Source organism: Rutidosis leptorrhynchoides, chromosome 2, assembly GCF_046630445.1.
Source record: "Rutidosis leptorrhynchoides isolate AG116_Rl617_1_P2 chromosome 2, CSIRO_AGI_Rlap_v1, whole genome shotgun sequence".
Taxonomy (NCBI): domain Eukaryota; kingdom Viridiplantae; phylum Streptophyta; class Magnoliopsida; order Asterales; family Asteraceae; genus Rutidosis; species Rutidosis leptorrhynchoides.
This window is the reverse complement of record NC_092334.1, coordinates 417,446,780-417,458,723: the sequence shown is the minus strand read 5'-3', so window position 1 is coordinate 417,458,723 and position 11,944 is coordinate 417,446,780. Positions and strand designations below refer to the sequence as shown.

Sequence of the window (11,944 nt, the reverse complement as noted above, 5' to 3'; positions counted from 1 at the left end):
TCCGTTTGGTAGTTTCTACTTCTAGGCGGTGACATTCAGTTGCTGGCCAGGATCACCCTTTGAGAATGCGTACTTTGTATTAGTTAGGACTACGATTGTGATTTCGTGCTGTATAGGTAGTTTGAGTGATTTCATATTGGCTGGGTGTGGTTTGTGGTGGATTATGTTGTTTGGTTTCGACCAGTTTTTGGTCATTTTAGAGACTTCGATTGTTTGGAGCGTCAAGCAGGGCTCCTAGTTGGTGTTTTAGGTTCTTCGGTTTATGCGTTCAAGAGATGGATTTCATTGGGCTTGCCTTAGTTAGTTTTATGCTTCAATGGTTCACAATTGTTAGTTCATTGTTAGTAGTGTACTTATGTAATGGTAGTGCATCCGTGCAATGTCTTGGGTTGTTTTTGGGTATAGATTAATAGTTATGTTAAATAGACAGTATTAGAAGACGTTGGATCTGAATAATTTGTAACACTTAGATCTTCTAATCTAATGGTGAATAGTAACCAGGGTCATTTTCGTTCTTTCACTTTTTTTTAATCCTAATTAAATTTCACTACATCAACAAAGACCCCACACTTTTTTCAAATATTCAAATCGACCCTCCAAACAGGGGGGTAAAGTGTCAAATAACCATTTTCATATAAAATCTTAAATAAACTCCACTCAAATATTCAACGGGTCATATCTTCTCGCTCGCAACGAGTTAAATTTCTCCGACATCATCTTTAAACTCGAAATAATTTTAGGAACACAATGTCACTAATTATACGCAAAACGGACGTTTATTAAAAAACGCTAAATATTTGGGGTACTTTTCATACATGTTGATTTTGCGTTAAATTTTTAAAAGTCGATAATTACATAGCTAAACGCGGAGATGGACATATATTGTTAATTTAATATAACATTTAAATCTTTCACGAGTTACACTTTTTAGTTCGACTCGAGTTGCACTTCAATGACATTATTCTTTAGCCACGAAATAATTTTACAAACTAAACGCAATAAAATACATTGAAAACCGAACTCCCGGCGCGAAGCGAGGGTTCAACAACTAGTTTGTAACAATTAGATCTTCTAATCTAAATTTTTGTTTTTTGGGAAAAAAAAATACTAAGGAGTTGTTCTTACACAAAAATAATCAAGTTCAATAGCTTTTAAGATTATGTGCGTCTTACATACTCGAAAAATCTTAGATAATCAATAAGCTTTTATGAACAAGCTAGTGATATTCATAGAACTAGAAAAAATAGAAATTAATACATCCTAGTTCTATAAAGATTAATGCATGTCTTATTCTACATTTCTTTTTGGTTTCCTTACTATGATATATGTACATTTGTAGTTGAGGGCTGCATGTCCTTCACTTGCTTGTTCAATATAACTTATATAAATAAATGCATACATTTGGTTGTTTTATTAAAATGTATGGTGGAAATATAACTCACCTTTGTTAAAGTTATTATTTCACTTGCTTGTGCAATATAACTTACATAAATGCATAAATTTGGTCGATTTATTAATATGTATGGTGAAAATATCAGTGACCTTTGTTAAAGTTATTACTAGACGTTTCAACTTCTGGTAATATTCATAGAATAATGTTTTTTGTTCGTCTTAAAAAGCCCCACATAAAACTATAAACCAAACATGTTCTCATTCATGGGAGATGAGTCCATACAAATTACTTGAGTTGAGCATGTAGGAATGACCCAATATCGGCCTGTTTAGAATAAATCTGACACTTTGGCCCAAAAAAGAATGACCCAACTACTTGTTTTGAATTCTTCAAGTATACAACTAATACATGAGAACAACAAAATTGAGCATATGCACCGCCAAAGTCTTCACAAGTTATATGTGTTTTACTTGAAGATATAAGAGTTAATACTATTTATAGTATGCATATTGAAAATCTGAAAACAATAAGGGCTACCCCACGTACATATATGCAATTTAATATTCAGTTTCTGCATATGAAATACGATTTTGTAAAGTGTTTCCTCACTTTAATAATAAGATGATATATATATATATATATATATATATATATATATATATATATATATATATATATATATATATATATATATATATATATATATATATATATATATATATTGTTCAATGTTTATTATGCACTTTCTTAGGAACATCTTGATATTTCCAATTTTGATACAAAGTGTTGTTTACGTTACCATCCACTTCTACTCCTATTTAATATCTAATATCTAATATGAAATTGAAAGTGTGGTCCTTTTTCCCCAATTTTCTTATAAAGCTGAGATATCTTGTCAAAAAATAATAATAATAATTTTAAGGCCAAAAGAAGGTAAAAGTTTGCAATTTAATGTGACACTTAACTCCAACAAGGTATTCCGAATTTGATCAATTCTAAAGAAGATATCAAGATCCATATCTGATTTTGGAGCAGGTAAAACTGAAACTACAACCACTCTATAAAAAGTATATCAAAATTATTGCTTTCAAATCTTTCATAAAAATTGTACCTTTTTTCATTTCGTCGTAAGTCAATCTCATATCGTTATAAGACCACCTTCTACGCGATTCAGTTCAACCATTCTATTCAAAACCTTATGTCACCTTCTATGCAAACCTAACGCGTCCTACAGAACTTAACTATATACTTTTGTAAGATATTATATCCAGTATGACCTGTTAAACTCGTCACCATTTCACCAAAAACACCTAATTAAATGTATATATTCTACAAAATGATGTCATGTAAGTATGTATATTGAAATGGTCATAACAACTAATTAGTTGCAGTAAGGTTTGGTAAGAGTAGTGGCAGGTTTTTGGTCTTGAGCTCACTCTTTATATATACACAATTCATTTGCTCATAGCCATGCAATCTTTTCTCAAAATGGCTTCCTTTTTACGCACTACTAGTTTGATACTAACGGTTTTGTTGTCGTGTTTCACAATATGTTTTGGTTTCCCGGGGTTTAACTTTGGATGGGGTGGTGGTGGTGGCGGTGGTAGCGGCGGAGATGGTTCTTTTGGTGGCGGTGATGGATCTTTTGGAGGTAGTCAAGGGTATTATGGTCTTTTCCCAGAGTTTTACAGTTTCTCATGTCCTCAAGCTAATTACATTGTTATGTCTGTACTTGAAAATGTTATTGCTAATGAGCCAAGAATGGCTGCTTCTTTATTAAGACTTCATTTTCATGATTGTTTTGTCCAGGTAAACTAGTCTTGTTACCTTTTACTTGATATATCCTGTTTTACTTAAGTAAATGGAATTATGAACTCTATTTTTCAAGTTTTATAAGTAAGTTTGAGGCTTGATTAACCATAACATAAACCAGGAATTTCCTTCGACAAGGTCAAAACATTAAAAATTTGAAATAATTAAAAACAAAAAAAGGGAACAAAATGTCTAACTGTAACATATAAATACACTAAAAAATTCGATAGATGGGGCGTCCAACCCCAGTTGACCATTGACAGGGTCAAAACGTTAAAAAATTTGAAATAAAAAACAAAAAAAAGGAGCAAAATGTGTAACTGTAACATATAAATACACTAAAAAATTCGATAGCTGGGGTGGCCGACCCTAGTTGCCCCTTCGTAGGTCCGCTGCTGCATGTGACTTATGTTGCTATTGGCTTGATATAGGGATGTGATGCGTCAGTCTTGTTGGATAATAGTGCAACATTTACAAGCGAAAAAAATGCGGGGCCTAATCTTAATTCAATTAGGGGATTTGAAGTGATTGATGAGATCAAGTCTAAACTAGAAGAAGCTTGTCCGGGGACTGTTTCTTGTGCCGACATTCTTGCCCTTGCTGCTCGAGGTTCTACCGTTCTAGTAAGCTTTCAAACTTAGCTAAACTGCTTTCATTATTTCAAAAATACTCGATTTGCTAATGATTATTTGTCGGTAAAAACATCATAGAGTGGTGGACCCAACTGGGAGCTACCGTTCGGAAGGAGAGACGCAACACAAGCAAGTCTTAGCGGCGCAAACAACAACCTACCGCCTCCAAACTCCACCGTTCAAAACCTTATGACACTTTTTCGACGCCAAGGCCTTGATGAAGTTGACTTGGTGTCTCTTTCTGGTTAGTCATTTGGAAACCTTTTTTTCTTATTCAAAGTTATTTAGCAGAGTACAGATTAGTATTATGGTCGTAGGTATTTTTGACGGAGTGGTATAGAGACAGCCATACATTACTGCAGACTAGGTCTCGGGATCAAACCCGTTCGTTCTGATACCATGTAGATAATGAAAACCCTTACATTATTATGTAAATTAACCTTAACAGACCCTAAGCCCACAAACATAATAGGCCATGATACTAATCTATCCCCTATAATATTATTAAAACTATAACATTTAAAATATTTTTTGCTTTATTTGAAGGAGCTCATACCATAGGAATGGCTAGATGCACAGCATTTAAGCAAAGGCTATACAATCAAGATGGAAACAATCAACCTGATTCAACTCTAGAGATCAACTATTACAACGAGTTAAAAACTGTTTGTCCAAAAACCGAAGGCGATAACAACATTTCTCCTCTAGATTTTTCATCGCCCGTAAGATTTGATAACACATATTTCAAGCTTATTATGTGGGGAAAAGGACTTTTAACTTCTGATCAAGTTCTTCTGACTGGAAACGTCGAAGAAACTATGTTTCTTGTGAAGGCATTCGCCGAGGATGATGCTCTCTTCTTTGACCAGTTTGCAAGGTCAATGGTTAAAATGGGAAATATTAATCCCCTCGTTGGTTATAAAGGCGAAATTAGGAAGAACTGTCGAGTTCCTAACTAATTAAATACGGAGTAGTAAATTTTCTAATGCTGCGTAGTACTAAAAACTCTTGACTTGTACGCAATGGGTTCATGCTTGTTCTTGATTTTCTTGTAATGATTGAAATCCTAATTTCTAATGAACTTAAATATGGTATCTTCTAAGCTACGGGAATAATATATACTCTGCTCATAATAGATCCGAAGAACTCAATTTATTTATTTATGCCTTTATTATTTTGAATGACAAATTCATGCACACTAATTAGTTAAAGTACTTAAACAAATAAACTAAAAAAAATAAAAGATAATGCTACTGGTTTTTAATCTTCCCAGTTCCCTCTCTGGGAAATGGATAATGTAAGTAAACATACAAAATAGAAGTCGATAAATATTAATTAGTACGATTATATGATTATTATTATAATTTCCATTATATTTTTTTTAAGGATAAGAAGGAAGTTAGAGTAAGAAAAAATACTAACATATTCTTTTCCGAAAAGCAGCAGAAGTTCATAAATTATATTATTTAAGAAAAATATACAAAACTGAATTAGTGGAATGAATTGTTATTCATAAATGGGGTTAAACTAAGCCAAGTGATTTTGAACTGTAAATTTAAATCACTTTCATATTTATTGCTAAAAAATAAAGGGTTTGTTTATTAGTTCTTGGAAGGTTCGTTCTATATAATTCGTCGCATTTAGTTCATAAAATTATTTCTAGTTCAATAGTGATTGCGGCAAAACCTAACTCTGAGCGAATAAAAAGATAAATCCAGCAATTTTTTTTGGTAGTTTGGTTTAATAGTTTTTGTATTAAATAGAAAGTATACATTTTATACCTCCAAGTAAATGGATGGTAACATTTTGTACCCTTTTAAGTTACCTTTTGGAGTCCTCAAGTAAAACTAAACTTACATATTATACTTTTTTTTATTGGTGTAGTTTCACTTACTGACATAAATTAAAGTGTCAATTAATATATATAAGACTAATATGGATTTTTTTTAAATAAAAGTAATAGCATAAAAAATAAATTTCGTCAGAAATTTTGGAGAGTTTAGTTTAATAGTTTTTGTATTAAATAGAAAGTTTACATATTATACCCTCTAAGTTAATGGAAGGTAACATTTTCTACCCTTTCAAGATATCTTTTGGAGCCCTAAAGTAAAACTAAACTTACATATTATACTCTCTTATATTTGTGTAGTTTTACTTACTCAAGCGACATAAATTAAAGTGTCTCTTATATTTGTGTAGTTTTACTTACTCAAGCGACATAAATTAAAGTGTCAATTAGTGTATAAGAGTAATATGAATTTTTCTAAATAATAAGAGTAATATGAATTTTTCTAAATATACAAAACTAAGTGAGTGGAGACTCAAATTCATTGTTATTGCCTTTAAAAAGAAAAAAAAAAACTCTACATGAAAGGGAAAATATATTTTGCATATGATATTAGTTTAAAATAATATGAATCAAACACCAGATTTGTACACACAGATGTGTACAATTGAACACACAAATATCAAAGAATACCTCTCAAAATCAACAACTAAAATCAAAGTGTATGTTATACAACTCTTAATCAAAAAACAAGAACAATGATATTCACCATAATAATGGATATCTCAAGAATGAATAAACCCTAATTTAGATTCTGTCGATTGCAGATGAGAGAATGATGATGAATAAGAATTTTTAATAATGATAAATTAAATTGTAGGTTCAAGGATCGTCTGAAAAATGTTAAATTAGCGCTGAAAGAGTGGAGTACCAAAACATTCGGTAACCTGAATAACGAGATAAATTGTCTTAAATTGAAAGCCGAGGAACGAGAAAAGAGAGCTGAAACAGACGCACTCAATGATAATGAAAGATCAATGTGGATGGAAGCTAGAAGGGGATGGTTAGAAAAGGAAAAGGTCAAAGAAAACATGCTAAAACAAAAGGCGAGAACACGTTGGATTCTTGAGGGTGATGAGAATTCAAAATTCTTCCACTCATCCATCAAAAGAAAATATAACAAATGCAATATACGTGGACTGAATATTGATGGGTCATGGAACGAAAATCTAGTTGAGGTAAAAGCTACTATGTTTGCATATTTTCAGAGTGTTTTTGGCTCACGAAACAGTAACAGACGAAAATTGCGGATTGAATCAGGTCAGTTTGGCCGTTTCAGTCTAATGGGCTTGCAAACTGTTCCCTTTCGACCACAGAAGCGTCTGAATTGGAGCTTCCTTTCTCCGAAGATGAAATTTGGGATGCCGTTAAGGAATGTGGAAGTAAGAAAGCCCCGGGGCGATGGATTTAATTTGTGCTTTTATAAAAAATATTAGGGCATTATTAAAAGTGATCTTATCGATACAATCCACGCGTTTTGGGATACCGGCACTATTTCTATAGGATGTAACGCTTCCTTCATTACCTTGGTCCCGAAAAAACTGATCCAATCTGCTTGGGCGATTTTCAGCCCATTAGTTTAATTGGGAGCTACTACGAAATAGTTGCAAAATTGCTATCAAACCGACTCAGGAAAGTTGTCCCGAAATTAGTTGGCTTTGAACATATCGCGTTTATAAATGGGAGGAACATCTTGGATGGAGCTTTAATCGCGAATGAGACTCCGGATTTCTTAAAACAAAAAACGCCTCAAAAGTCTTATTTTCAAAGTTGATTTTGAAAAAGCGTTTGATTGCTTAAGTTGGGAGTTCTTAATGGAAGTTATGGAATTTATGGGCTTTGGATTGAAATGGAGGAGTTTGATCTTATCATGTCTCAAATCAAAAACTATCTCCGTCCTTGTTAATGTATCTCCGACAAAGGAATTTGCACTTGAAAGAGGAGTTCGCCAGGGTGATCCGCTTTCTCCTTTTCTTTTCATTCTTGCCGCCGAAGGATTAAATGCCCTATCCAAAGCCGCGGTAAGAGATGGCCTATTTTCGAGAGTTGAGATTGGTAAGGATAACATTTGTATCACTCATTTGCAATATGCGGACGATACGATTTTTTTCGAGAAATGGAACTCGGGCAACGTTCGTAACCTCATACAACTTCTTAAGTGTCTTGAGTTGACTTCGGGACTTAAAATAAACTATCGTAAGAGCAACTTGATCGGGGTTAGAGTTAATAAGGATGAAATTGAATGTATATCTAAAGCATTTGGGTGTAATATGGGAACGCTACCTTTCATTTACCTCGGTTTTCCGATCGGAGCAAAAGTAAACAAGTTTGAAAGTTGGAAACCTGTAATCGACAAATTTGAGAAACGTCTTTCGGATTGGAAGGCACGTTCGGTGTCATTTGGTGGTCGCTTGATGCTTGTTAAATTGGTGATGAATAGTCTCCCGTTGTATTATTTCTTGCTATTCCTTGCCCCGCCATATGTGTTAAAAAAAACTCGAGAGTGTGCGACGTTCTTTTTTCCGGGGCGGGTCAGGAAATGACTCAAAAATTGCTTGGGTCAAATGGGAGGATGTTCTATTACCTTTTGGGGAGGGCGGGTTAAATTTGGGTTCCTTAAAAAGTAAAATTTGGCCTTGATCGACAAGTGGTGGTGAAGGTTCAAAATCGAAACCACCTCTTTGTGGGTCAAAGTTATATCGAGTATTTACGGTCCCTCGGGTGGTCTTGAGTCATGTAATACTTCAAACAAACGGTCGGGTACCACCACTTGGACTAACATTATCATTTCAGGTGAACAAATTGACCATCATGGTTTAGCTTTCAGGAAGTCATTCATCAAAGTGATCGGTAACGGGGTCGACACAGCTTTTTGGAATGAGACATGGGTGGGTGATTCGCCACTCAAGAACAGGTACAAAAGACTCTTTTGCTTAGATACTGAAAACAAGGCGACAGTTGCTGATAGGCTTCATTGGGACGGGACGAAAAGCTCAGTTACTTGGAATTAGGCGAGACGACCTATGGGACGAGCAATCGGGGAGCTAAATGAACTTCAAAAGTTGTTATCTTCGGTTATAATGGATCCAGTCAAGTCAGACACTTGGAAGTGGAAACTTTTGGGTAACGGTTTTTTTGCGACTAAGATACTATCAATCTTAATTGATTCGAAAATTTTGGCTTCGGGTCCAAATGTTTGTGAAAGACTGCGCAACAACTTTACTCCTAAAAAAGTTGAAGTTTTTGTTTGGAGAGCACGAAAGAAGAGACTTCCGGCATTGATAGAACTAGATAAGAGGGGTATTGGTTTACATTCTCTTCATTGTCCACTTTGTGATGATGATGTAGAATCGGTGGATCATACCCTCATTTTTTTGCAAACGCGTGTTCGACATTTGGGAGAAGGTTTTTGATTGGTGGGGTGCGAATCTATCATCGGTCATGAGCATTAATGAAATCCTTCAAGGAAATGTAAATCTTACAACATCAAGCTTAGGATCAAAGATTTGGCAAGCGGTAGTTTGGGTGACCGGGTATCTCATTTGACGGAATATAAATCAAAAAGTCTTCAATAACAAAGTATGGAGTACACCCGTTGCACTTTGCGAGATTCAAGTTAGGACATTTGAATAGGTTGTGAAGAGGTGTAAGAAGAGAACAATCGATTGGCATAATTGGTTACATAACCCGCAATCCTTTCTTTTGTAATATGTGTTAGCTCAACGTCTTGTTTGGTTAACCTTGTGCGATTGCAAATCGTGGTGGTAGTCTGCGAATTGTGTAGTCACCACCTTGCTTGTACATCGATTATAATGTAATGGTAGGCTGCAAATTGTGCAGTCACCACCTTGCTGCTCGAGTTATATTAATATAAAGTTCTGCTTTTCAAATTTTTTTTAATATAATACATCTCTGACGTATAACTAATCTGCAAGCGACACATTTAATATTTACGAATTAAACCTTCCACATACAAGATGTACATAAAAGGACCTACAACTATGCCGCACATATCAAGCTAATCCTTGGAGTTTCTAGAGTGCACAACAACAATGGATATGGCCTGCCATCCGGCCTGCCATCCGGCCTGCCATGCATCTGGACACAACAAATGGCTCACCATGCCATACAGGCAGGCCATACGGCCTGCCAGCCGTATGACAGCTGAATCATTGCCTATTTAAGGGCCTTTTTGCATTCATTATTACACACACTCAATTTGTACTTCAATTTAGATTTTCAAGCATTTAGTTAGTAAAAATAATAAATAATAATAATAATAATAATACTCTGATAAATAAATAAATAAATAAATAATATATATAGTATAGGGTAGTTTTATATTAGATTAGTTCGGGTTATGTAAAGGTTATTTTACAGGTCTTAAAGTTGGAGCTATGTCCGTGTAACACTACGCGATAAATAATCAATGTAAGCTATGTTCTCATTTTTAAATTAATGTCTCGTACTTAAGTTATTATTATGCTTATTTAAGACGAAGTAATCATGATGTTGGGCTAAAAATATTAAAATTGGGTAATTGGGCTTTGTACCATAATTGGGGTTTGGACAAAAGAACGACACTTGTGGAAATTAGACTATGGGCTATTAATGGGCTTTATATTTGTTTAACTAAATGATAGTTTGTTAATTTTAATATAAAGATTTACAATTGGACGTCCCTATAAATAACCATATACACTCGATCGGACACGATGGGCGGGGTATTTATATGTACGAATAATTGTTCATTTAACCGGACACGGGAATGGATTAATAGTCTATGGAATTATTAAAACATGGGTGAAATTATGTACAAGGACACTTGGCATAATTGATAACAAAGTATTAAAACCTTGGGTTACACGCAGTCGATATCCTGGTGTAATTATTAAACAAAGTATTAAAACCTTGTTACAGTTTAAGTCCCCAATTAGTTGGAATATTTGACTTCGGGTATAAGAATAATTTGACGAGGACACTCGCACTTTAAATTTATGACCGATGGACTGTTATGGACAAAAACCAGACGGACATATTAAATAATCCAGGACAAAGAACAATTAACCCATGGGCATAAAACTAAAATCAACACGTCAACCATCATGATTACGGAAGTTTAAATAAGCATAATATATTTTATTTCATATTTCCTCGTACTTTTATTTATTGTCATTTTAATTATTTATTTTATATTGTTAGTTAAATATCGTCATTTATTTTACGCTTCGCTTAAAATATAAAATCGACAAACCGGTCATTAAACGGTAAAACCCCCTTTTATATATTATTAATATAATATATTTTGTACAAATATAATTGTTTAAAAATATAGTGTGCAATAAGCCCGCTCCCTGTGGAACGAACTGGACTTACTAAAAACTACACTACTCTACGATTAGGTACACTGCCTATAGTGTTGTAGCAAGGTTTAGGTATATCCCATTTGTAAATAAATAATTAAAACTTGTGTAAAATTGTAGCATATTTAATAGTATTTCCTAGTAAAAATATAAACTATTTCGTACCCCCACGCTACGACATCAGTTAACTTACACATTCTATCTTAGAAAGTTAAAAGTAAATTTAGGCCCCGCAAAATATAAATAATGAACCACTGTTCTCCCTCTCAATTAGCTGATTCTGTCACCTTGCGGCCTAATGACACCGCATAAATAAAACTATCCATTTCGGTCATATCACTTTCCAAGTTAGAAACAAGAAGTATCAAGATAATCTTGGAATAGATGCTTTACCTTTATCTTTTAATACTCCTCCACAAGCTTGTCTTGAGAACACATCAACAAGTTGAAGTTGTTTACACATTTCTGAATGCTGAAAAGTTGTTAAACCCTTAATGAATATATCTGTAGTATTGAATTCTGATCCATCCTTCACAACGACCAACACATCAGTTCCTAAACAATAATTCCAAATAAAAGACTCAATGACCAACACATCAGTTCCTAAATTTCTTATAACTCGATTGAGAATACTCCGACCTCGGATAAGTACGAAAAATATGGTTACAATCAAACAATTTAGTAGGTTACCCGTCATCTAGATCAAAATCATACAAGATCACTTAAGAGAAATTACATGAAGAAAACATGTAAACGCTGATAAAATAAATGAAAGAAGCCATACTCGCTTTAGTTTTACATTAATTGGTGGTCATTGGTATGCAACCTATCAGTTGAAACATCCGATAAGGTTAGCGACCGAATTTCAAGAATAATTTTTTTAATTAACTTATCGCTT

At 33.9% G+C, this 11,944-nt stretch overlaps 2 protein-coding genes across 2 annotated transcripts; both read left to right on the top strand.

Moving 5' to 3' along the window:
• The first annotated feature begins 2,375 nt into the window (after positions 1-2,375).
• On the top strand, positions 2,376-4,844 carry LOC139892338 (peroxidase 9-like). Its single transcript, XM_071875404.1, has 4 exons — positions 2,376-3,202; positions 3,637-3,828; positions 3,916-4,081; positions 4,384-4,844. Exons 1-4 carry the CDS (start codon positions 2,864-2,866, stop codon positions 4,794-4,796), a joined length of 1,110 nt encoding a protein of 369 aa, XP_071731505.1. The 5' UTR covers positions 2,376-2,863; the 3' UTR covers positions 4,797-4,844.
• Positions 4,845-5,084: 240 nt separating this feature from the next.
• LOC139889174 (uncharacterized) lies at positions 5,085-7,094 on the top strand. Its single transcript, XM_071872136.1, has 3 exons — positions 5,085-5,134; positions 6,504-6,943; positions 7,000-7,094. Exons 1-3 carry the CDS (start codon positions 5,085-5,087, stop codon positions 7,092-7,094), a joined length of 585 nt encoding a protein of 194 aa, XP_071728237.1.
• Positions 7,095-11,944: the final 4,850 nt, after the last annotated feature.

Excerpts from the sequence above, each read along its gene's own strand:
- LOC139892338 (XM_071875404.1), top strand. The coding sequence starts at position 2,864 with ATGCAATCTTTTCTCAAAATGGCTTCCTTTTTACGCACTACTAGTTTG. Across the intron at positions 3,829-3,915 it reads CTCGAGGTTCTACCGTTCTA|AGTGGTGGACCCAACTGGGA; the intron begins GTAAGCTTTCAA and ends AAAACATCATAG. Across the intron at positions 4,082-4,383 it reads TGACTTGGTGTCTCTTTCTG|GAGCTCATACCATAGGAATG; the intron begins GTTAGTCATTTG and ends CTTTATTTGAAG.
- LOC139889174 (XM_071872136.1), top strand. The coding sequence starts at position 5,085 with ATGCTACTGGTTTTTAATCTTCCCAGTTCCCTCTCTGGGAAATGGATA. Across the intron at positions 5,135-6,503 it reads CTCTCTGGGAAATGGATAAT|GTTCAAGGATCGTCTGAAAA; the intron begins GTAAGTAAACAT and ends ATTAAATTGTAG. Across the intron at positions 6,944-6,999 it reads AAAATTGCGGATTGAATCAG|AAGCGTCTGAATTGGAGCTT; the intron begins GTCAGTTTGGCC and ends TTTCGACCACAG.